Source organism: Lineus longissimus, chromosome 7, assembly GCF_910592395.1.
Source record: "Lineus longissimus chromosome 7, tnLinLong1.2, whole genome shotgun sequence".
NCBI lineage: Eukaryota > Metazoa > Nemertea > Pilidiophora > Heteronemertea > Lineidae > Lineus > Lineus longissimus.
In genome coordinates, this window is record NC_088314.1 from 10,192,068 (window position 1) to 10,215,369 (window position 23,302).

Consider the following 23,302-nt stretch of genomic DNA (forward strand, 5'->3'; position numbering starts at 1 on the left):
ATTTGTTTGGGCTGCATGTACCTACAGCCCCTTCCACGCAGGAATCTTGTAAATTTATTTAGTGCTAGTCCGGCATTATCTCGAGATGCTTCTCCACAGCACCTGTGAACAGGAAATTAAAATGTGCCTTTTATGAATGTACCGTTACATGCAGCTTCATACTTTCATGCTGAACTCCAATTATAATTTTCGCAACTGTTGCAAGCTGGGTTTGGCTCATGGCGAATTTTGGGAAGGCGTACTGTTACATTTAGTTTATTACAGTAAATCTTATTTCAATAATCCTGCTCCATAAGCCATAGGTAACGCTGGAAGCCATTTTTGCCTGAAAACCCAATATATCTCAACTTTAATTTGATATAATAATAGTAATAGAATCACATTGGTTTCATTTCTTTATTCTAGCCAGTTCAAGTTGACCCGATAACAAACAAGAACTGCCCCCCATGGCCAGACATGGAAGACATCATAGACCACTGCCTGGTACAAGTGCCAGAACAAAGACTCAATGTAAGTGATATTTTTTTACCTAAAATGGGCAGGCTAGCCGTATTTCTTATAGGAGCAAACACCCCAGTGATAACACTGCTGGTCATCAAAATGCCTTGGGAAAAACCAATGGTTGTATCTCGGGATGAACCGAATGAGCATCTTTCCTGGTACTTCACAGCCATCTGAATGAAATTTAAAGGGACAATATAGGTTGCAGTGAGGCAGGCAACATAAAGTTACACAAAGTCGCCAATGGGGGTCTCTCACATCTCACAGTACGTCGAAATGATTCACGCTTGTATGAGGAATATATTGAGTGCTGAATATGACATGACCCAGGGCCCTTACTTTGTATATTAGTCACCTAAAGATGGCCAAATTAGCCCCTCTGCTCCTGCCTATAGTCCCCCTTTAAAACAGAGATTTGCTAGACCTGAGCCCCTCTGCCAGGACCTTTTAAAGGTCCCACACATAAGATACTGTAAACCCCTTTATTTTTGTGACCCCATGTATTTGCGAAATCATCAATTTCAGATCTTGCATCCATATTATATTATTTCTGCAAATAAATGTATTTTCAAATGATAAAACCGAAAAGATAAAAGTTCAAATGATAAAAAGCGATGATAAAAGTTCATATGATAAAAACTGATGATAAAAGTTTGAATGATAAAAACCGATGATAAAAATGATAAATAAAAGTTAAACATTTTCGTTCCCCTAAAGTGTGTGGTTGTACCCCCCTCACAAAAACCAGACAAATGTGATAAATAGAAGACTTTCAAAAATATAAGGCTCGGGAAAATAAAGATGTTTACATTAAATGCGTTACCTGATATGGAAAACCGATTGGTAGTAAGATTTTGGTCACAAATATGAGGTGGGTGTAAATTGATTGGGTCTCCCTGTCTTTTATTTCAGTCCCAGCAGTTGTTCGATTCCATAAATTGTCCAGAAACGCTCAGTCTACAGCGGGTTTTGCCAGTGTCCGAGGGACAGTCTATAGAGTGCATTACAATCAGGGTGAGTAATAGAGTTAATAGCAGTTACCTTTACGTAGGGGCTGGGTTAACGGGTTTTTTTCCTGACCACTTGGCCTAGGGCGAAAAGAAAATACCAACGAAGTTATCCTTTGGGGGGGGGGGGCACTGGGACCTCCGCCAGCCCATGGACATAAATGTCAATGAAGGAGCCTCATAGCCTGGTTGTTTGCTGGCCACCACTTCATAGCGCCCGGGTTCAATTCCGTGAGAATCCAGATTTGCCCCACCTCTACCTGTTGACAAACCAAGTCTGTTGATGCTACACTGTAATAAAGTGGTTTTTGGCTGGGATTTTGGCTATTGTTGTGTGTGCAACTGGTTAGGAGCTAATATGGCCCGTGTACTCTGTATTCGCTCAGGTTTTTTTAAGCTGAGATCAACATAGGGCCTAGCTGGGTGCTACGCCTCCGTGGAAACATGGCAATAGTGACGTAGAATTCTGGCTGAAAAGCCAGTGTTTCCATCTCCTAAGCCTGGTTGCCATTGCCGGGCTGTTGAGCCCGGACTACCTGGTTTGATTTTGGAGTGTCCCTGCCAAGACTGGTTGCCTACCAGGGCTAAGGAGGCAAGTCTGCCCTTGCGAGGAGGGACATAAATACTAGTAGTATGAGGAGTTGTGCATATAGGAATATAGGGCCTATACCAGCAATAGGGGTGGAAATGAAAACTATGTCAGCAAGAGGGGTGGGGATCGGAGGATGTTGTACTCACTTGAGCAGGCCTGTAAAAAATTCAAGGTACAGGGGTTCTCTGCACATGTTTTTGAGAGTGGGCCCTTCCATTTTGTTCAATGCACACACACCTGTGTGTGAACAGAGAACAAGGGAGTATTCACCTTGCATCAGTTTTACTTATTTGGATATCATATCTGTTTCAGAGCCATGGAAGGAATGAAGCTGAAGCATGGATAGGTAGTGGAGAATCCAATGGTGCGCAGTTATCTTGGTTCAGTCTCTCTAGTAGCAATTCAAAAGTTGGGGTGAGTATCCAAGGGAGGGTATGGGAGCCCCAGAGGGCGTCACATTGTAAAAGCCCCTTTCTCTCCAGCTAAGAGCAGCTAAATCCCAAACCTAGTCAGTGGGGGAATGTGTTGCCGGCGGACAAAAATTTTACAGTAATTGTGAGTCAGGGCCATTCGTTTGGGCTTTTCATGCTTCTTCTGGTTACTAATGAAGTGTTTTTAGAAGAATTATTGTAGCAAGTTGAATGGTCATGGTAATCTCATGTGACAGGTGAATGGCACCATATAGGCAGGGGATCTTGTATTATTTCTTCAAAGATCACTCTCAGTAGAAGCCCATGTCTGCTGTACTCGAATGCCTTCAAAATATTCAGCCAAAACTGCACAAGCAATTATAGCCAATGATAATGTTGGAAAAATTCTGCTTTTGAAGTTCGTAAACTTATAATTGTGCGTGCACTACATTATGCAGAGTAAACTTGGTGAATATGTTATCTTAAAACATAGTGCATGCATGCAAGTCTGGATAATGCATGTGATATCATTGTCCAAGATACCACAGATTATTTCAATAAATTTACCACTGAGCACTCTTGATGATGATGGTGATGAGCACATTTTCCGAGGCCTCTTCCAGGTGCTGTCAAGGGCCGACTGCTTGGCAAATTGGAAGGCCTGCCTACACAAGATTAAGAGATAAAGATTAAATGTGATTGCACAGTATTTAACATTTCAGGGAAATCATATAAAACACACTCGTATCCTCTGCATGACAGCCGTGTCCAATTCAACGATACTTGTCGGTACCCAATCGGGGACGATCCTCGTCTACGACACATGGACACACTTACATCGACACACCATGACTCAGCACAGCAGCTCCGTCCTCTGCTTGCTACATTACTCTGGGTATGTAAACAAGATCAAATAGTATCTATCCAGATGCACTAAGTAAAGAAGAGCCATACTGCTAGGTAGTTGTTACATGCTTAAGAAATTAGTTGTTAGCCAGGGTTGTTACGTGCTTATGAAATGAGTTGTTACCCAGGGTTGTAATGAGTTGTTACCCAGGGTTGTTACGTGATAATGAAATGAGTTGTTACCCAGGGTTGTTACGTGATAATGAAATGAGTTGTTACCCAGGGTTGTTACGTGCTTATGAAATGAGTTGTTACCCAGGGTTGTTACGTGCTTATGAAATGAGTTGTTACCCAGGGTTGTTACGTGCTTATGAAATGAGGAGTTACCGAGGGTTGTTACGTGATAATGAAATGAGTTGTTACCCAGGGTTGTTACGTGATAATGAAATGAGTTGTTACCCAGGGTTGTTACGTGCTTATGAAATGAGTTGTTACCCAGGGTTGTTACGTGCTTATGAAATGAGTTGTTACCCAGGGTTGTTACGTGCTTATGAAATGAGGAGTTACCGAGGGTTGTTACGTGATAATGAAATGAGTTGTTACCCAGGGTTGTTACGTGATAATGAAATGAGTTGTTACCCAGGGTTGTTACGTGCTTATGAAATGAGTTGTTACCGAGTGTTGTTACGTGCTTATGAAATGAGTTGTTACCCAGGGTTGTAACGTGCTTATGAAATGAGGAGTTACCCAGGGTTGTTACGTGCTTATGAAATGAGGAGTTACCCAGGGTTGTTACGTGATAATGAAATGAGTTGTTACCCAGGGTTGTTACGTGCTTATGAAATGAGTTGTTACCCAGGGTTGTTACGTGCTAATGAAATGAGTTGTTACCCAGGGTTGTTACGTGATAATGAAATGAGTTGTTACCCAGGGTTGTTACGTGCTTATGAAATGAGGAGTTACCCAGGGTTGTAACGTGCTTATGAAATGAGTTGTTACCCAGGGTTGTTACGTGATAATGAAATGAGTTGTTACCCAGGGTTGTAACGTGCTTATGAAATGAGTTGTTACCCAACGTTGTTACGTGCTTCTGAAATGAGTTGTTACCCAGGGTTGTAACGTACTTATGAAATGAGTTGTTACCCAGGGTTTTACGTGCTGATGAAATGAGTTGTTACCCAGGGTTGTTACTTGCTTATGAAATGAGTTGTTACCGAGTGTTGTTATGTGCTTATGAAATGAGTTGTTACCCAGGGTTGTAACGTGCTTATGAAATGAGTTGTTACCCAGGGTTGTTACGTGCTTATGAAATGAGTTGTTACCCAGGGTTGTTACTTGCTCAGAAATGAGTTGTTATGTGCTGATAAAATCAGTTGTTACGTGCTAATCAAATGAGTTGTTACGTGCTAATACAATGATTGTGAAAAAGTTTTATTTTAGTCACGACTCATCTGGTTCACCATTTGAAATTGATACAGCGCAATAAATATGATGACATCTGTACATTCCTTTCAGGGCTGAGAGTGGTGTGGATATTGTGCTGGCTGGTCTCTCAAATGGTATGCTCACTATCTATGACACAAGCATGCTGCAAATGGTACGTTCCTTAACCCTTTGAAGCCCGAGCTCGGCTTTAGTCGACAAAGAAAAACCTCGCCGTTTACCTAATCTCGACTACAGTCGCCAAAACTTATTCCGCACCTCTTCACTTAAAACACTTATAATAATAATAATAATAATGCAACTTGTTATAGCGCACGTATCCAGGCACTAGTCCCGCTCAAGGCGCTTTACAGAAGGCTCTTTTAAAGAGCAGAGTCTTTATATTTGATTTAAAGATGTTGATGTCAGTGCAAAGCGTCAGCCCCAAAGGCAACTCGTTCCACATCGCCGGTGCCGCCACAGAAAAGGCCCGGTCCCCATATGATGGGATGATTGACCTTTGCTGTGACAAATGAACACCGACTGATGATCGGAGCGCCCGGGACGGACGCTTCACACTGACCAGTTCACAGAGGTAGGATGGGGCAAGATTGTGAATTGCCTTGAACGCAAAAACCAGGATTTTGTAATGAATCCGCTTTGTGAGACAGAGGTATTCCGAATCACAACTTTGGTTGCGTAATGCGGTAGCTGAGCATGATTTTCATATGAGGTTTTCCAGGGTGAAAATTTTAGTTCTGTGAGTATTTTTGCTTCAAAGGTGATGTAAACAATATTTTGCTCCGAAAACTCGGTGTCCAAAGGGTAAAACGTGAAAGTTGGTAAAAATGACTTTGTATGGGGGCATCATGTAATGGCTACAAGTACATTTGTTGTCTGTTAACATTTCATCTTTGTCAATTATCAGAAGGTCCATATTTTTTGTGGCTTATTTTGAGTGACAAGAGGACGGTTCCAATCGAAAATAGGTCCGATCTGATTTTCAGTATAGCCCTCCGGCAGTTGTTGATTTTGGTTTCTGTCAGGTTGGGGAGATTGTTTCATCTAATTGGTGCAAAACATTTTTGTTGGAAGTGATTAGGGGATGATTCTATTCAAAGGTGGGCCTGGCGTGGAGGCTTAACAGTGACAGTGACTGGACAGGTGACAGTCACTGAAAAGCATTATATGAAACCAATTCCATTTCAGAATCCTAACTGTGATTGTGAGGTGCTGCGGCTTGGTGCTGACACAGATCCAATCAAATGCATGGCAGTCCGCCACGGAAAGTTGTATGTTTCCTGTGGGAATACTATCTTTGTGCTCAATATGGAATCACTGCCCCTGGTAGTGGAGTACAGCTGGTTTACAGAGGAGGACAGGTACTGTGATATGGGGTGCCATGCTGCCATGGCCTGGGGGGGGTCACTTCCAAAGAAGGGGCATGCACATCCGTGTGCATGGAATTTTTTTAAAGTCCCGGGCAGGGGCTGGCAGTGAGCAACTTCAATCTATACCCTTTTCAGCGGGATAAAAGGTATGATTTGCCCAGCAACAGTGTTGCAATTATGAACTTGCAGCAAGCCGGGTAGCTTTTGCCTCAAAATCGGGGCTTCCCCACTTTTCCTAGGTGCCGCTGTTGTGTTTTTAATAAAGATTATTGCAGCAGAAGGGTAGTTTAGCAATCCATGGGGTTTTTAGCTCACCTCTTAGCAGAGGTGAGCTTATCCCATACCGTGGCGTCCGTCGTCCGTCGTCGTCGTCGTCTTCGTCGTCGTCGTCGTCGTCGTCGTCGTCGTCGTCGTCCGTCGTCCGTTAGCAGGGCACGTTTCGTAACTGTTAGAGCTATTGAGTTGAAACTTGGTACACATGTACCCTTATGTAATGACACCTTGGAGACCAAGTTTCGGTCCGATTCGTTTCATGGTTTGGCCACCAGGGGGCCAAACGTTAAAAGTGAAAATATGCAATATCTCCCTTAATAGTAGTTGGGAAATTTTGAAAAAAATATGGTAGGTACTTCTAGCAAAGGTGCATCATATATCCTCCGGGTTTTTGATTTGACCTCCTTTTCAAGGTCACAGAGGTCAAATGGTGTAAATTGGCTGTTAGGATGTAACGATGGCACGTTTCTAAACTGCAATGACTATTGATACCAAATTTGGTACACATTTACCCCTTAGTCAGGTGATCTCAGGGACCGAAGTTTGGTCCAATATGATTCACCACTTGACCACCAGGGGGCAAAATCCAAAAACCTTAAAAATGTGATTATTCCTTAACTTCTTGCCCGATTGCCACCAATTTGATATCATGGGTACATCTAACCACCATACAGTATATGTCACACAGGTTTTTAATTTGACCTTCTTGTCAAGGTCACATAGGTCAAATGGCGTAAATTCGCCGTCAGGCCGTAACTATGGCACGTTTCTTAACTGCAATGACTATTGATCACAAATTAAGGACACATGTACCCCTTGGTCAGGTGATCTCAGGTACCGAAGTTTGGTGCGATCTGATTTGCCGTTTGGCCTCCAGGGAGGGGGCCAAATCCTAAATTCTTCAAAATGCCATTATTCCCAGTAATGACTTGCCCGATTGGCACCAATTTTATATCATAGGTACATCTAATTCTAACAACCATTCAATGTGTCACCCGGGTCTTCTTTGATTTGACCTACTTTTCAAGGTCACAGAGGTCGAATGTACTGTAAATTGGCCATTTTGGGGAAATTGTAATTGCTTGGACCTACATCAAACCTAACACTACATGACACAATACCATGCTCTTTATCCATCTTAACTCCACATGAGGTGAGCACAATGGCCCTGGCCATTTCATTCAGGCAAAGCTCAACTGAATGGTGGCTAAAGATCTTCCTCACTGCTTTGATATGAGTAACCACCCTTTGCCGTATTTTTCCGGGACGCAGATGTGCTTACCCCTTTCCATGGGATTGACCTGAAACTTCACTTGAACACCTAGGTCAGATGATGTTGAATGCCTAATTTCGCTCTGTCTATTGGCTTGACCGCCGGGGGCCAAAACAGAAGACATAAAAAGTGTGATCTCACCCTTAAAAAATCATACACATAATTATGTATTCAATTAAATTCTTATGGTAGCGTGGATATGAAATCACTTATCTAAAGTATCTCCAAAGGTGATATAATTTTCAAGTGTACAGACAAAAAAGGTGCCCCTGGTCATTTCATTTATATTATCATGCATCTGTTGCATCATCCCTTTCTTTGTCAAAAAGGACGAGTTGAGCGAATGGTCCACAATATTTCTGATGAATTTGTAATTATAAAATTGATTAAAAAGCACACCATTAAGTAAGCCTAAAAGTTTAAAAACCCCTGTACCTTTCTGTGATCAGAAAAAATTATCTTTGTGAATTTTCAAATCTGTTTTTTTTTAATTTTTCAGCATTTCCTATTCAACAGCCATCTCGAATATGGTGATAGGCAAAGATCTCTACATATCCAAGAGGAATGCATCGATTATTGAAATGTGGAACATAGACAGGAAGAAACTCAATGGAAAGATAGATGTCACTGAAGCAGTCATGTAAGTCATTCTCATTATGCGACCTTGGCATATCATGTAATTAATGAATAACTAGATTGGCAAAAGCCTTTCCTGTCATAAAATGTATTTATAATCTCTATAAATCCTGCCTGTGATATTGCAATTCGTTTTGTTACAATTTCAAGCCCTATAAATTTGACTTCTTGAGTCTCAAAGTACAGGCGAACACAGTTTAATTGCAAGAGAAATGTTTTCGGTCAGAAGAACAGAAGTGTGCTGCTGGAACAAAAAAACAACTCTTTTTTTGGTGATTAATGTGTCCAAGCTCCAAAACATTGTCAGTAATGTGCCTATGATCTAAATATAGAGACAGAAATTTAATACGCTGCGTCATTGGCCAATCATTAGGGAAGGTGCTGGCGTGTATTACCAAGTATTTTGTGCTGCACGCATTGAATTGTGTTTTTTTTTCACAGGGATCTTATCAAAAAAGAAGAGGAACGTGAGAAAGAGAAAAGGAAATCTTTCTATAATTGGACCCAGTCGGATGCCGATCTCACAGAGGAACGTCGAATCAATGCTTGCAAAATCACCTCACTGATGCTCCAGAATCGCAACACGCTCTGGGTAGGAACGCGAGGCGGCTTCATTGTCCTTGTGGATCCTATCTCCTCTAGCATTTTACACGTAACCCACCGCCATGAACGAGCTGTGCGTGCCATAGTTTGTGTTAAACCTACGAGCAGCAGACGGCCGAAGAAAAAGTCTTCACCTATCGATGAACCCGTTAGCCAGACGTACCTAGCCACAGACTCGCCAGGTAAGCTGTCATTTCATATTTCTACTAATTGGATCCTTTTATCAAGGGAGCTTTACCCGCATTGGCCAGCCAAGTGACTAAGGTAATAGCTAAATCACATGGCAAACCCAATGACTGGACTATATGCTAACCAAACATTCATATTTTTAGCTCGCTGTAGCGGCAAAATGACTTGGATGTGACCACTAGATGATCTTTGCTGTTGATTTTGCTAAAAAACCGAATCCATAAATAAGCCTGATGCTGTGGCCACCACATCCTCCCAAAGTAGGGGTTTGTAGATTGGCTTTCCCCATACTCTGGTATTGGAGGATGGGACTGTGAAAATGGACTGTAGTCTGGATCAGAGTCTTCAGCAAGTGGATTACCACTAGGGGATCAGGGTCCACAGCTAGTGATCACCACTGGGGGATCATGATCTACACCAAGTGATCACCACTGGGGGATCAGGGTCCACAACAAGTGATCACCACTGGGGATCATGGTTCACTGCAAGTGATCACCACTGGGGGATCCCCATACTCTGGTATTGGAGGATGGGACTGCAAAACTGGACTGTAGTTTGGATCAGGGTCATCAGCAAACCACTAGGGGATCAGGGTCCACAGCTAGTGATCACTAGTGTCGTATCAGAATCTACAGCAAGTGATCACCACTGGGGAATCAGGGTCCACAGCTAGTGATCACCACTGGGATCATGATCTACATCAAGTGATCACGACTGGGCGATCAGGGTCCACAGCTAGTGATCAACACTGGGGGATCATGATATACATCAAGTGATCACCACTTGGGGATCAGGGTCCACAGCTAGTGATCATCACTGGGGATCATGATCTACATCAGGTGATCACCACTGGGGGATCAGGGTCCACAGCAAGTGATCGCCGCTGGGGATCATGGTCCACAGCAAGTGATCACCACCGGGGATCATGGTCCACAGCAAGTGATCGCCACTGGGGATGATGGTCCACTGCAAGGGATCACCACTGGGGACAGAAAGGTCGGTGAAGCCAGCTCATCAGTTTTGGTGGCAATCAAATTATAAACCAAAGCCTGTACCTTGTTTCAGAATCACGATACCAGGATTCACTGTCTCTTGTGCTGACTGGTGGCGGGGGATACAGGAACAAGTGCAGCATGAAACAGAAGAGGAGTAAGTTTGAAATGATGTTATTTGTACTTATTACACTTTAAGTTCGGCAAGTAGACACTTATTAGGCATCTTATGCATTTTGACCACAAAGATTTTTTTAATTCTTGATAAATTGCCCATTAGTGTCAATATATTGCACCATTAGAACACAATTTGGCAGGACAATACTGGAACTAGTCCCTTGCAATTGCACCCAGACAGGCTGAATCATGAAAGTGATATGGCCTTAGAATGATGGTGATGATGATGATGATGATGATGATTACATTGCTTTGACTACTTGCATTGCAGGTGACGACTATGGCTTCATAACCGTGTGGGATACAAACCTCAAACACAATCTCAAGGCCATTAAGGAACTCACAGAGAAGAGGAAGGAACTTGTCAACAAATACTCGCTATGAAGCTATACTTTTGCGAAGGATTGTGCCCTACATATTATGTCAGTTTTTAAACAGAATTGTTTTGAGATTTTATTTATTCCTGACCCTCTTGGGTCATGTGATCAGATCACAAAGTGCAATATAAATGTTGGACTAGTCACTTTTATTAAGGGAGTGGCAATCTGGCTTTGAACACCTAGTGGTCACAGCCAGTAGCTAATTATTTCCATGCATTATCTTGTCACTTGTTAGGTATGGATGTTTACCACAGCAATCAATAGGGTTTTATCTCCCTGGAGAATCAATTCTCCCAAATTACGGAGCATCTTATCAGACCTTCCAGTTTGCCGAGCTTGCCTGTCCTGGGAAAGGAAAGTTTATTTAATAAAGTTAGAAAAACTACATTGTTGGGTCTTTCAATGAAATATTGTTGTGTTTATCTGGTGAAAAGGTTCTTCAAACATGATTTGCATCAAAAAAAGAGAAAAATGCACTGCTGGTTCGTCCTATGGAAAGCAAACAAATTGTAAAATATGCATGGATGGATTTTGTGTGTCGAGCACAGAGTAACCTGCTGATTAATTTACCTAGAAATTTAGTGCATGTGATGACATATTGTCCATTTAACCAGATGGACACAGTTTATTTTATAAAATTTACCAACGATCGCACATTTTGGATGTTTTTCTTACGAGGCAGCCATTCTCCCAGGCCTCGAGGAGCACTATCCTGGGCAGTCTGCTCAGTAAGTTGGAACGCCTGATAAGATCCTCGGCAATCTGGGGAATTCATTCTCCACAGTGTCCCTGGAGAATCAATTCCCCTGATTGCTGAGAATCAGGCAGGTCCTCCAGCTTGCCGAGCTAATCTATCATACCTGGGAAAGGAAAAGGTTATTCAGTAAAGTTGTAAAACTGTGTAGTTATGGAATCTTCCAAAGTAATTTTGTTGTGTTCATCTGGGAATAAGGTTCTTCAAGCATGACTGGTATCACAGACTCACGTTTTCGGACTCGCCAAGAAAAAAATCACAGCCCAGTTCAAATATGGTTATGCTAATTACAGTAGAACCTCTCTTAGTGGACACCTCTCTATTAAGGAAACTAGTTTTGGTCCCAAATTGGTTGTTTCCATTCAATTTGACCTCTCTATTAAGGACAGCACATGTCCTAAGGGTGTCCTTAATAGAGAGGTTCTACTGTAGTTGTAATAGGTCATAAGTACCATTCAGTTGGGATAGATGGCAGAGTGATATGTGATGATATAGCACGTAGGCCTATTCACGACACAGCAATTCTGTTGGTGAGCCATCTGTTGGTGTTTTGATGAACTGAAGGTCAAACCGCACTGTTTTAACATTTAAAGCATTTATTACTACATGTTGGCCAATTTATAAAAAGACAGATATAGAAACTCCTTATGTTTATGGCACTAAGCCCACTCAAGTTCTCAATTAGAGAATATAAATAGGGTCCTGTTTGTATTTAGCTGACCAGTTTTAATCTAAAGTCAAGCTGATGATTAATCTTGTCACATCTTCAAATATTCATAATGTAGGCCTATTATGAAGATGATGTCATATTGGAAATGTGAATTATTGTAGCCAAATAAGATTTAATATATATACCAGTATGATTTTGTTGTATAATCTTGTTGTTCATTGTATGGAAAAAATTGGTATGGAGGCGAGACATTTCATAGGCATTCAGAAACACATCCTTGAAAGAAAGACAGAAAAATATTCCCATGTCATTCTTCTGAGTCGCTTGGACAACATCAGGACCCATGGCTTCTGGCAGTGCATCTATCCTGTTGTGCTCTTGAAGACGGTCCAAACAAATCTGGCCCTAGTGACAAGCCATGTTGTCTAACCGATGCGCTTGAAGATGATCCCAACCTGGCCCTAACCTGGCTCTAGTGACAAGCCATGTTGTCTAACCGATGCGCTTGAAGACGATCCCAACCTGGCCCTAGAGACAACTCGTGTAATCTTCTTGTACACGTCTCACCTGGTACAACCTGCCTGGCATGTACCTGGGACAACATGTGGTGATCCTTGCTTGACGATTGTGTGTTAGACGCACTTGAGGGCGGATGATGCAGGAGGGATAGACGAGTCGGGTGCAATTGGTAACAGAGGAATGTCAATGTAGAATTATTGGGGATCAAGCGTGACCCCCCCCCCCCCCCCCCCGTTACGAGATTGTTCATGTGCTACATTATGCTCCTCTGACATATGCCTGATTTCCCCCAATATTTATGATGTCAGGAGAGCAATGGGAACAAGTTGTGTCGCTTGTGATGAGGTAACACCAGGACCATTCTGCCTCTGGTTGAGCTACCTTTGTGTGCTCTTAAAGGCATGCCCAACTTGTACATGTCTTAGCACAATTACCAGCCTGTCATCCAAGTACCTTGGATGGTTGGTACATGGGGAAGGATAGTGGAGGTTCCTGGTCAAAATCTGTGTCAAAATCGGTCTGATTGTGACTGTCTTGTCTCTCTTATAGTGCTGAAAAGACAGTGAAGGGACGAGGGCAAATTTGGTCTGTTGGTGATTGATTGTCTCACGATCTGGGAAGGACGGTGCAGGTACCAGGCCCAATTCAGTCTGATTGATACTGTCTCACCTCTCTTACAATGTTGGCGAGTCAGTGGCTGCTAGGCCCAATCCTGTCTGATTGGGGATGTCTCATATCTCTCACCGTTTTGACAAGACAGTGGAGCTGCCAGGCCAGATTCTGCCTGGTTGTGACTGTCTCCCCCTCCCCGGCTGTGTTCACAAGACAGTGGAGCTACCAGGACCACTACAGTTGGGTTATGGCTGTCTCATGTCTCTGACCCTGCTGACAAGACAGTGGAGCAGCCAGGCCTGATTCAGTCTGGTCGTAACTGTCTCATCTCTCTAACTGTGTTGGCAAGACAGTGAGGCTGCCAGTTGTGACTGTCTCATCTCTGTGTTGGTAAGACAGTGAGGCTACCAGGCCAGTCTGGTTGTGACTGCCTCATATCTCTAACTGTGTTGGCAAGACAGTGAGGCTGCCAGTTGTGACTGTCTCATCTCTGTGTTGGTAAGACAGTGAGGCTATACCAGGCCAGTCTGGTTGTGACTGCCTCATCTCTCTAACTGTGTTGGTAAGACAGTGAGGCTGCCAGTTGTGACTGTCTCATCTCTGTGTTGGTAAGACAGTGAGGCTATACCAGGCCAGTCTGGTTGTGACTGCCTCATCTCTCTAACTGTGTTGGTAAGACAGTGAGGCTGCCAGTTGTGACTGTCTCATCTCTGTGTTGGTAAGACAGTGAGGCTATACCAGGTCAGTCTGGTTGTGACTTCCTCATCTCTCTGACTGTGTTGGTAAGACAGTGAGGCTGCCAGTTGTGACTGTCTCATCTCTGTGTTGGTAAGACAGTGAGGCTATACCAGGTCAGTCTGGTTGTGACTGCCTCATCTCTCTAACTGTGTTGGTAAGACAGTGAGGCTGCCAGTTGTGACTGTCTCATCTCTCTAACTGTGTTGGTAAGACAGTGAGGCTGCCAGTTGTGACTGCCTCATCTCTCTAACTGTGTTGGTAAGACAGTGAGGCTGCCAGTTGTGACTGCCTCATCTCTCTAACTGTGTTGGTAAGACAGTGAGGCTGCCAGTTGTGACTGTCTCATCTCTCTAACTGTGTTGGTAAGACAGTGAGGCTGCCAGTTGTGACTGCCTCATCTCTCTAACTGTGTTGGTAAGACAGTGAGGCTGCCAGTTGTGACTGTCTCATCTCTGTGTTGGTAAGACAGTGAGGCTATACCAGGCCAGTCTGGTTGTGACTTCCTCATCTCTCCAACTGTGTTGGTAAGACAGTGAGGCTGCCAGTTGTGACTGTCTCATCTCTGTGTTGGTAAGACAGTGAGGCTGCCAGTTGTGACTGTCTCATCTCTGTGTTGGTAAGACAGTGAGGCTATACCAGGTCAGTCTGGTTGTGACTTCCTCATCTCTCTAACTGTGTTGGCAAGACAGTGAGGTTGCCAAGCCCAATTCATTCTGCCTATCCTTGTCTCATCTCGCTTACTGTGTTGGCAAGACAGTGGAGCTGCCCGGTCGTTGGTGTCGAGTCTTGGCATGAAGTACGCGCAAACTGCGGTTAAGCCACGGCCGGGGAGGAACAGATTCAATCACGGTAACCAATCTTCGAGCAGAAGAAGAAAACCCGTGACAAATCGATTATTTCTCTCTAAGAAAACACATCTTACTCCATCTTTATCGGTGTCCATGGCTCAGCCACCTCCTTTAGATAATGATGATCAATTCGACTATCTATTTAAGATCGTCTTGATTGGGGACGCAGGTGTTGGAAAGACGTGTGTCGTCCAACGTTTCAAGACCGGAAATTTTCTGGAAAAACATGGCAGCACCATCGGTGTTGATTTTACCATGAAAACACTATTTCTGGATGGGAAACGAGTAAAGGTACATAGCTTATATTCAGTGTTCTCCAACTCCTATTACTCGCCTACCTGCCGCTGTGTCGAAATATTAGGCTATCGTCTCCTCCTGTAGTGTATGCTTCACATAGGCCTACAGCTATGAGCAATATTCATATTGCGCAATATCAATATGTAGCCTAGGCCTAGACGACTCACAGTGACATCTTAGAGAGAACGATAATAAAGTGCTGAAACTTGGCTTGACTGGACTTTGGGATGGTGAATTATGAGCAACTTCAACAGGCAGACAGTAGGCCTACATTGAAAAATTCCAAAAACTATTCTATACCGAGCCACTTACTCTCAAGTTACTTCTCATGTTTTCGCTCAAATAGTCGTCAAAGTTCCTTTTTTAACTGTACAAATGGGGTCAAACAAGGTGATACTTTGAGCCCCTTTCCTTTTTAACCTGAAATAGGCCCGTCTGAAATAGGCTCGAACAATGGGCCGAACAGAGGGCTTTAGATAACTTTTTTGGTCAGGAAGTCAAGTACTTCCTTAACATTATTGATGCACCATTTTGGGAGTTTGGGGTTTTAACTGGTATTGCAAATACTCCCAACTTGTCAGTATTATCCCAGGCTGGGCGTACAGATACCTCCAATTTCCTAAGGTTGGAAGTATCAACTCGTGTTATGCAATGCATGTTATGTTATGCAATGCATGTTGTGATCCAAAGTTCCCTTGCATCTCAAACCACAGAGTAAGTGTAGCGCTTGTCCTATTTCGCCACCTCGTCATCTTAGCTGATAATGGCTGTTCCAGGCTTCATTATTCATGCTCCATTTCAACAGCTGGACAGCCGACGGGAACCCCTGAATTCCGAAATGAAAGCCCCTAAACAATGGAGCCAAAGCATGACAGATTGGTACTCGAGTTCCTCGTTGCTGACACTGCCATGCAGAATTCGTAATTAGATATTCTCAATACCAGTACCTTGAGATTCAGTAACCAACCACAGCTCTCGCTCTGGGCACGTGCCACTAGGATGACTTCACCGGCCGCCAAATATGGTCAGCTACTATCGTAGTAAAACATTTTCATTCATAAAGCTGTACATGCAACATCGTTCATTGGCCAGCCGCATGATTAACAGGACTTGGGCATGGTAGAGTAGCGCCAGCGGGGGATTTTGGAACTAATTGTGACAGACTGACTATCAAGTGCCGGCCGTGCTGAGGAGTGGGAGGCCAAACACATTGGGACTCGGGATTTTTGGACGTCAGAATACACCTTCAGATATATTAGAAAGCGTACGTTGAAATCATATGTTCATTTAGGGGGTGTCACAATACGTTTTTGGCCCAGAAAACCTGGCGTATTGACGTCAGAATACACCTTCAGATATATTAGAAAGCGTACGTTGAAATCATATGTTCATTTAGGGGGTGTCACAATACGTTTTTGGCCCAGAAAACCTGGCGTATTGGTCTTTTCTACGGGCGTATATACGCCCATACGCCTGTTATCTAAAGCCCTGCGAACAAAAGACAAGGTTACGTAGAAAGCCAAAACAAACTTGGTGTGAAGGGGTCCATTTCATTTTGTCATGACGCTAATTCCAATTAAAGTGGCGATATAACGCACAATCTTTATCGCCAGATATCCATTTCTCCAACATTAGATCATTGAGATAAACTTAAAACTAAACCTTTGCAATTGCAAAGTCTCTTGTCAATCTCTGTCATTATGAACTTTCCTCAAAGCCAGTGATCTGTTAGGCTCTGATCAAGCTGTCATATATTACCAACAGTCCAACTCAAACACACCTGCCACCACCTTTTATGCAATTTGCCAGTAGTGTACGAACTCGCACTCGCCATGATCATGTTCACCTAACTATTTATATAGCCACTGTTGTATGAAGACGATATTCAGCAAGAGCCGTAAGGAGAATGATTATGACAACAACAATTTCTTGTCCCTTCTGCATCTCTTGATATTGTACGTCACGGCAAGCTGTTGACATTTTTCAGAATTTCACTCAGTGGCTGAAATTTGAAGTACATTTCAGATATTGCTTTCTCCACCAGTGTGACCTACTTTTCTTTTCCTACCAGAATACTTGAGAAGCAAACTACAGTAGAACCTCCCTTAGCGGACACCTCTGCCAGGCGGACACCTCTACATTACGGACACGTCCGGCCAGTCCCGATTTTTTCTAAGTCATTTCCAATAACAAAAACCTCTGTACGGCGGACACTGCTCTACTCCGAATAGCGGACAGGGCGATGGCCAATTTTAGCTCACGTCATTCTACGCAACATCACAAGCAAATACCGATCAGCCAACAGGTTTAATGTTTCTACGCTATATGTCGACACAGAGAAAACCAAGACCTGCAAGGCGGAAACTTCAAATCCACCTATCGGACGATTTGGCATAACCTCTCTATTGCGGACACCTGGGCCCAGTCCCATGGGTGTCCGCAATAGAGAGGTTGTACTGTATTAGAAAAACTTGCTGTGAGGTTATGGGGCAGGGTATTGTTAGGGTCATAGGGAAAGAGGCTTTGGGTCAGTGGAACAAGTTTACTGTTTATAACACTACATGTATGATGACTTCTGCTTCAGCTGCAGGTTTGGGACACCGCTGGGCAAGAACGTTTCCGGACTATTACGCAAAGTTACTACAGAAGTGCCAATGGAGTGATCATAGCCTATGACATAACGAAAAAGGACACGTTTGATAACATAAACCGCTGGGTGGATGATGTGATGAAGTACTCGGGACCAAATATAACGCAACTCATGATAGGTGAGCATGTTGTGCAGCATTGTCACTGCTGTTTTTAACTGGGGGAGGGAGTAGACTCTTTCACCAGTCTCCTCCATTCACTCATTACAGAGACTGGTACTTGATGGCAATTCACTCGTCATGAACTCGATTTGGGGGCGTAAGCTTCCGGTGTCCGGTCGCATGTTTTTCTGTAGACTGTAGGATGGGTAACCTCGATCCCAGTGAATAATTTGCAATACCAGAGTGCTTGGTATGACAGTGCATCCACTCTAGACACTGAAAATGTATGGGTCACTTTGAGTAAATCAACGAGGCTTCCTCGACCCTCCGCTGCTCGGCGGATGGGGCCGAGGTTACCTGGACTAGGGGAGGGAGTCGACAAAAATTGTATGGTGTTTTTCTCTTTGGTATCAAACAAGAAAAACCTTACCAGAATTTCAAGAAGCTTGTAAAACTTTAGGTTACAAAAACTCATTCACAGCACTGTGGCCAATGGTACAGGATGTTACAGGAAGTATGAGACTATTGACCGTGTACTTTGTTATTTAGAGGCACACACTAATGCGGCCAAGATATGCCCTCATTGATAGTAGATATCTTTATGGCAATTGGAATTGCCCACCCTCAGTAACAAAGAAACTCGTCAAGAGAAGCTTACAAAAACTTATTCACAGCACTGTGGCCAATGGTACAGGATGTTACAGGAAGTATGAGTCTATTGACCGTGTACTTTGTTATTTAGGGGCACGCACTAATGTGGCCGAGATATGCCCTCATTGATAGTAGATATCTTTATGGCAATTGGAATTGCCCACCCAAAACAACAAAGAAGCTCCTCAACAGACTCTTTTTTCTGGTAACAATTGTCTACAGTGATAGGTATCATGCAGAGCATAGTATGCATGTTGAAACTTAATTCAATCAATTCAATTCATTTTAATGTTTGAAAAGAAGTAGATTGAAGAAAAAAGATTTTTTTCAGTTTTATGCAATGTATAACTGAAAAAACTCTACCTACATTAAGCCAGCCAAGTCTTTTGCCCAACAAATCTCAGCAAAGTCCAGATTCGCAAGCAGAATATAATTTAAGAACTGATGACATCACAAGTCCATTATAAATGTTATGAATGAAGATCTATGAAGATCTGTGATACAGGAGCTTGCCCTTGACACTTTCACCAAGCTGATTAGACCATGGTGTTTTGATGGGACTGCTAGGCAGCGCTAGGCATCTTGACATCATTTTGCCATCTTGCTGCAAGACAGGCCTGTGTTGGCACGAGTGGCAACACCGCCCTTGGCAGTTTGAAGTAAATCACAGAGATTTGAATATTTGCAGGAAACAAGAAAGACCTTGAGGGATTACGAGAAGTGTCTGTGACGCAGGCAAGGGAACTCGCTAAACATTATGATATGATGGAGCCAGTTGAAACAAGTGCTAAAGACAATACAAATATAGATGAAGCGTTTATCAAAATGGCAAAGGTAAGAACTCGTCTTTTGGGGAGCTAGATTATAGCACAGTACTTGTAGTAGAAATTAATGGTTCTGGTCTGTGATGTACCAAAGAAAAGGGCCTGGGTTCGGGGTTAAACTGGGATATGTCCTAGCATGTTTTGTGGAAGTGATATTTCTGACTCGTCACATAAAATGAGATATATGTAACCCCGTTTAGGGATCGATGCCATGTCAGTGTCAAATAGAGGGCGTTCCCTGGGTAATTCTGAATTTTTCGACTGAATATTTCCTGGCGACCACTTGAGGAAATTGTGATGATAAATTGTCGACACTGTGTCAACCGTATTAGTGTAAAAGAAATTTTGTGATTTGACTGCTAAAAAATATTGCCTGACTGCTACAGGCAGTTAAAGGTGAGATTTCCAGCATGGCTGTGAGAATGGTCTCGCATAAATTTTGGTGATATTTGTTTTTTTATGACTGCCAGGCAACCATCTTGAATTTCGCATTCCAGTCTGAAACTGCTGAATGGGTCATCCTGTGGGCGTTAAATTTCTGTGGCATAATGGGGGTGGAGTGGGAGAGGTGTCCGATCAATTTGGGCCCAAAGTAGGTTCGTCAGATCGTCTGAACACTTCTGGCTGTGGGCCTGGATGAAACATGTATCTACGAATTTGCTAATTTTAATGTGTTATTGTTCTTATGATGTAATAGCATGTTTGCGCTAATCTGTTGTCCAATATTTCAGGAACTGAAATCGAAATATGGCGGTGATAGCGACTTGCAGGAAGACGGCCACACTGGACATGGATTACCTCTCAATAGCAGAACATTAAATAAAGGCTGGCACTGCTGTGGGAGCTAGTCGAGTCAGATTCAAACCTGTCCTCCGATAAACAGTTGTGTTATTCAAGATTGTTCTATTGGATTCTGGTGTCACAAATATTCTAGGCATGCTTGCTGTGTTTTCGTGTGAAAGCATTTGTAAAATAGCCCGTTGCAATGCCTGAAGATCAATGGCTCAAAGAGCGCATTTAAAGGGAGACTATAGGCAGGAGCAGAGGGACTAATTTGGCGATCTTCAGGTGACTAATATACAAAGTAAAAGGGCCCTGGGTCATGTCAGATTCAGCACTAAATATATTCCTCGTACAAGCGTCAATCAATTCGACATACTGTGAGATGTGAGAGACCCCTATTGGTGACTTTGTGTATCTTGCCTGCCTCACTGCTGCCTATATTGTCCCTTTAAGAAATTGGCTCATTATGGGAGACGCTATTTATTTCTTTGTCCGTGGATGATTGCCAACAGGCGAAGGTGGTGACACATCCGAGTCTTTGGAAATGACGGTGAATTTTTTTAATTTGCATGAAAAACCTTCGGGGATCTTCCTGCAGAGTTCCTCCCTCTCATAGATGTCTTTGAACTGCCCCTGCTCAACATCCTCAACCATTTGGTTTCGCAAAGTTCGTCATTCCTTGTTCATGAGATTTAATTGATGTCATCTTAATTATATATGTCTGGCCTATGGATACATTCACCACATTTGTACAGCAAGTGTCAAAGATTTGCTGCACAAATCTAGTGAATCAAAAGGACCAAGTCTGTGTTTCTTTATTTGAATGATGAGAAACTATAGGGGCAAGTCCTTCTGAACCTGTGAGAAATTAGGAGGCAAATTACCTTTGTAGAACATAATTTGGGAATTTTTCTTGGGCAAGGCAGCCTCAAGTCATTATTAGGCAAAGAAGCAAGTCACTACTGCCTTCGACTGAGCCATGACGTATATTGACAATTGTGATAGGAATGCAGCAGCTGGTTGGTCAAATCGCAATCACTCGTCATGCTGTCATTGCTCGGTTGCACGTTGCAGCAACTGAAATCGCTTGTCTGCGCGTCACTTTACATATCCATGTCGTCACCTCATATATGTCATTGTCCACCAACGAAGGTGGCATGTTTGCTTGGCATGAGTCTAGAAATTTTTAACTGGGTGTGTCTCACTTGGGCTGTCTTATGACAAAAATACAAAATGTCATTGCAATTTGACCTACTTTCTGGGGTCTAGATGGCCATCTTTACAAACCTTATTATTTGTCATTATTATGACAAGGAGTCGGAGTGTTAACCCTGTGTTACAATAAAATTGAGCTTGATCTACATTTCAAGGTCACAGGGGTCAGTATCATTCAGTCATCCATCTTTACCTGAATACCAATAAATTGGAAGCGCTGCCTCCGACAGCAAGTATGGATTACTTGACGAAGGGAAATTTACCCGATCACTACTCTCGTTTGTTGCCAAATGTGTGCTAAATACCCTGGGACATCTTATTTTTGCTAAGCAGATGATCTAGAACCAGGATGAGATGAGACGGTTGAAATGTTTAGATGTAGGGCTTGGTGGGTCGCAAGTTATGGTCAAACCAATTTGTGTATATATTGCATGACAAGAACGGATAAACAACAGAAGTTATTTGAACTTTGATAATATTTACTGTTCTGTAGATTATTTATGAACGTAGACATCTGATTTCACTCTTTTATTTAATTTCAAACTGTCACTATTTAAGAAGTGCATACTTTGTAGCCTGATCGGCTAGAAGTTCCAGTTTTGTAGTCATAATTTGCTGGTGCAGAGTATTTATTGATTAAGTTATTGATTTGTGATGGAGATTCTAGGTGCTGGACATAATTATTTCATCCTAGTATTAGTGTGACAAAATGTTTTGATCTCAGGAATCTGACATTTATAGGAACGTCAATTCTTTTATTAGTGTTAAATAGACAGGAGAGGCTTGGTTTTTCTCCATTCCCAAAGAGTTCATTATCTATTTAAAGATTTTTCAAAACTTACCGACTTCCAAAATCATTTAGGATGCACCTTATTCGCATCCACACCATATTTCAGCGGCACTTTTGGCCTTCTATTCTACAATCCTCATCAATGCCCTTAAAGTTAAACAACCGGATAAATGCTTCAGGTAAGAAGCCTTTAATGTTCGTCCATGACCTGACACTACTGATGGTCACAGATGTGCAATGCAGGCATCAGTATTAGCTAAAGACATGGCCCGTTGATAGCGGGTCAAATTACAGAATTTCTAAGATGCCAGCGAAAGAGCTCAAAAAGTCTTCTAATACCATAAATGTGACCCGCTCTACCAAAACTAGGCGCTTGGCGCATCTGAACTTGACAGGTTGATACGGACTTGTTGTTCATTTCCCTATTGTAGACCTTTTGTGAAATGTGACCAAATCAGTTTGTAATAGATTTCACAAAAGGTCTACAATAGGGAAATGAACAACAAGTCCGTATCAACCTGTCGAGTTCAGATGCGCCAAGCGCCTAGTTTTGGTAGAGCAAGTCACAAATGTACTAAATTTTTTTATGTGTAATGGACAGATGGGAATCTAATGATTCCGAAAATATTGCATAAAGTTGTAAAAAGTTTAATCAAGGTTGACCAATCCATTATTAGTCTCCGCCATCGGCTGAGACTTTTGTATTAGGGTATTATTCTCCTCAAGAAATTATTCCAGCAAACTCTCGTCCCCAGGTGAAAGCTTCATATGTACATGAACACGGCAATGCATTGCAAAACATCGATAAAACGAGGGTGTCCATGAACTAAGAAGTCAATCTGGGTAACAGCCGCGAAAGTGCTATGGGCATGCATAGCGCAATACATGTAAATCTTTAACCAATAAACCTCACCATACCGGCACGATGACTGGTGCCCCGCGTTATGTGTATTACATATTGGCTGCACGTATGGAGGAACGTAACGGATAAAGACCAGGGACTAGTCTACACCATCGAAGCATTTTTCTATAAAACCTAATATTTGGAGTTTATGGGCTATGAAATAAGCAAAAACGGCAGTGAATTAAAGTAGCTGAGTTTCAAGAATGTGTTCTTCCCTTCTGGACACTTTATGTTGCCTTGATCAGTCGTATTTCG

General features: G+C 42.7%; 2 protein-coding genes across 4 annotated transcripts in view; both read left to right on the forward strand.

Moving 5' to 3' along the window:
- LOC135491529 (leucine-rich repeat serine/threonine-protein kinase 2-like) overlaps positions 1–12,298 on the forward strand; it is a 101,308-nt gene extending 89,010 nt beyond the window's left edge. For all 3 annotated transcript variants that reach the window (XM_064777487.1, XM_064777489.1, XM_064777488.1), the window contains 10 exons: positions 406–510; positions 1,414–1,515; positions 2,413–2,514; positions 3,233–3,405; positions 4,872–4,953; positions 5,988–6,160; positions 8,215–8,355; positions 8,793–9,136; positions 10,209–10,292; positions 10,584–12,298. In XM_064777487.1, coding sequence (XP_064633557.1) covers positions 406–510; positions 1,414–1,515; positions 2,413–2,514; positions 3,233–3,405; positions 4,872–4,953; positions 5,988–6,160; positions 8,215–8,355; positions 8,793–9,136; positions 10,209–10,292; positions 10,584–10,696 — 1,419 coding nt within the window. In that variant the 3' untranslated portion in view covers positions 10,697–12,298. The remainder of the gene's footprint in view (positions 1–405; positions 511–1,413; positions 1,516–2,412; positions 2,515–3,232; positions 3,406–4,871; positions 4,954–5,987; positions 6,161–8,214; positions 8,356–8,792; positions 9,137–10,208; positions 10,293–10,583) is intronic.
- Positions 12,299–14,858: 2,560 nt separating this feature from the next.
- On the forward strand, positions 14,859–22,560 carry LOC135491498 (ras-related protein Rab-43-like). Its single transcript, XM_064777402.1, has 4 exons — positions 14,859–15,124; positions 17,715–17,898; positions 19,220–19,365; positions 20,087–22,560. Exons 1-4 carry the CDS (start codon positions 14,927–14,929, stop codon positions 20,201–20,203), a joined length of 645 nt encoding a protein of 214 aa, XP_064633472.1. The 5' UTR covers positions 14,859–14,926; the 3' UTR covers positions 20,204–22,560.
- Positions 22,561–23,302: the final 742 nt, after the last annotated feature.

Excerpts from the sequence above, each read along its gene's own strand:
- LOC135491498 (XM_064777402.1), top strand. The coding sequence starts at position 14,927 with ATGGCTCAGCCACCTCCTTTAGATAATGATGATCAATTCGACTATCTA. Across the intron at positions 15,125-17,714 it reads TGGATGGGAAACGAGTAAAG|CTGCAGGTTTGGGACACCGC; the intron begins GTACATAGCTTA and ends CTTCTGCTTCAG. Across the intron at positions 17,899-19,219 it reads TATAACGCAACTCATGATAG|GAAACAAGAAAGACCTTGAG; the intron begins GTGAGCATGTTG and ends GAATATTTGCAG.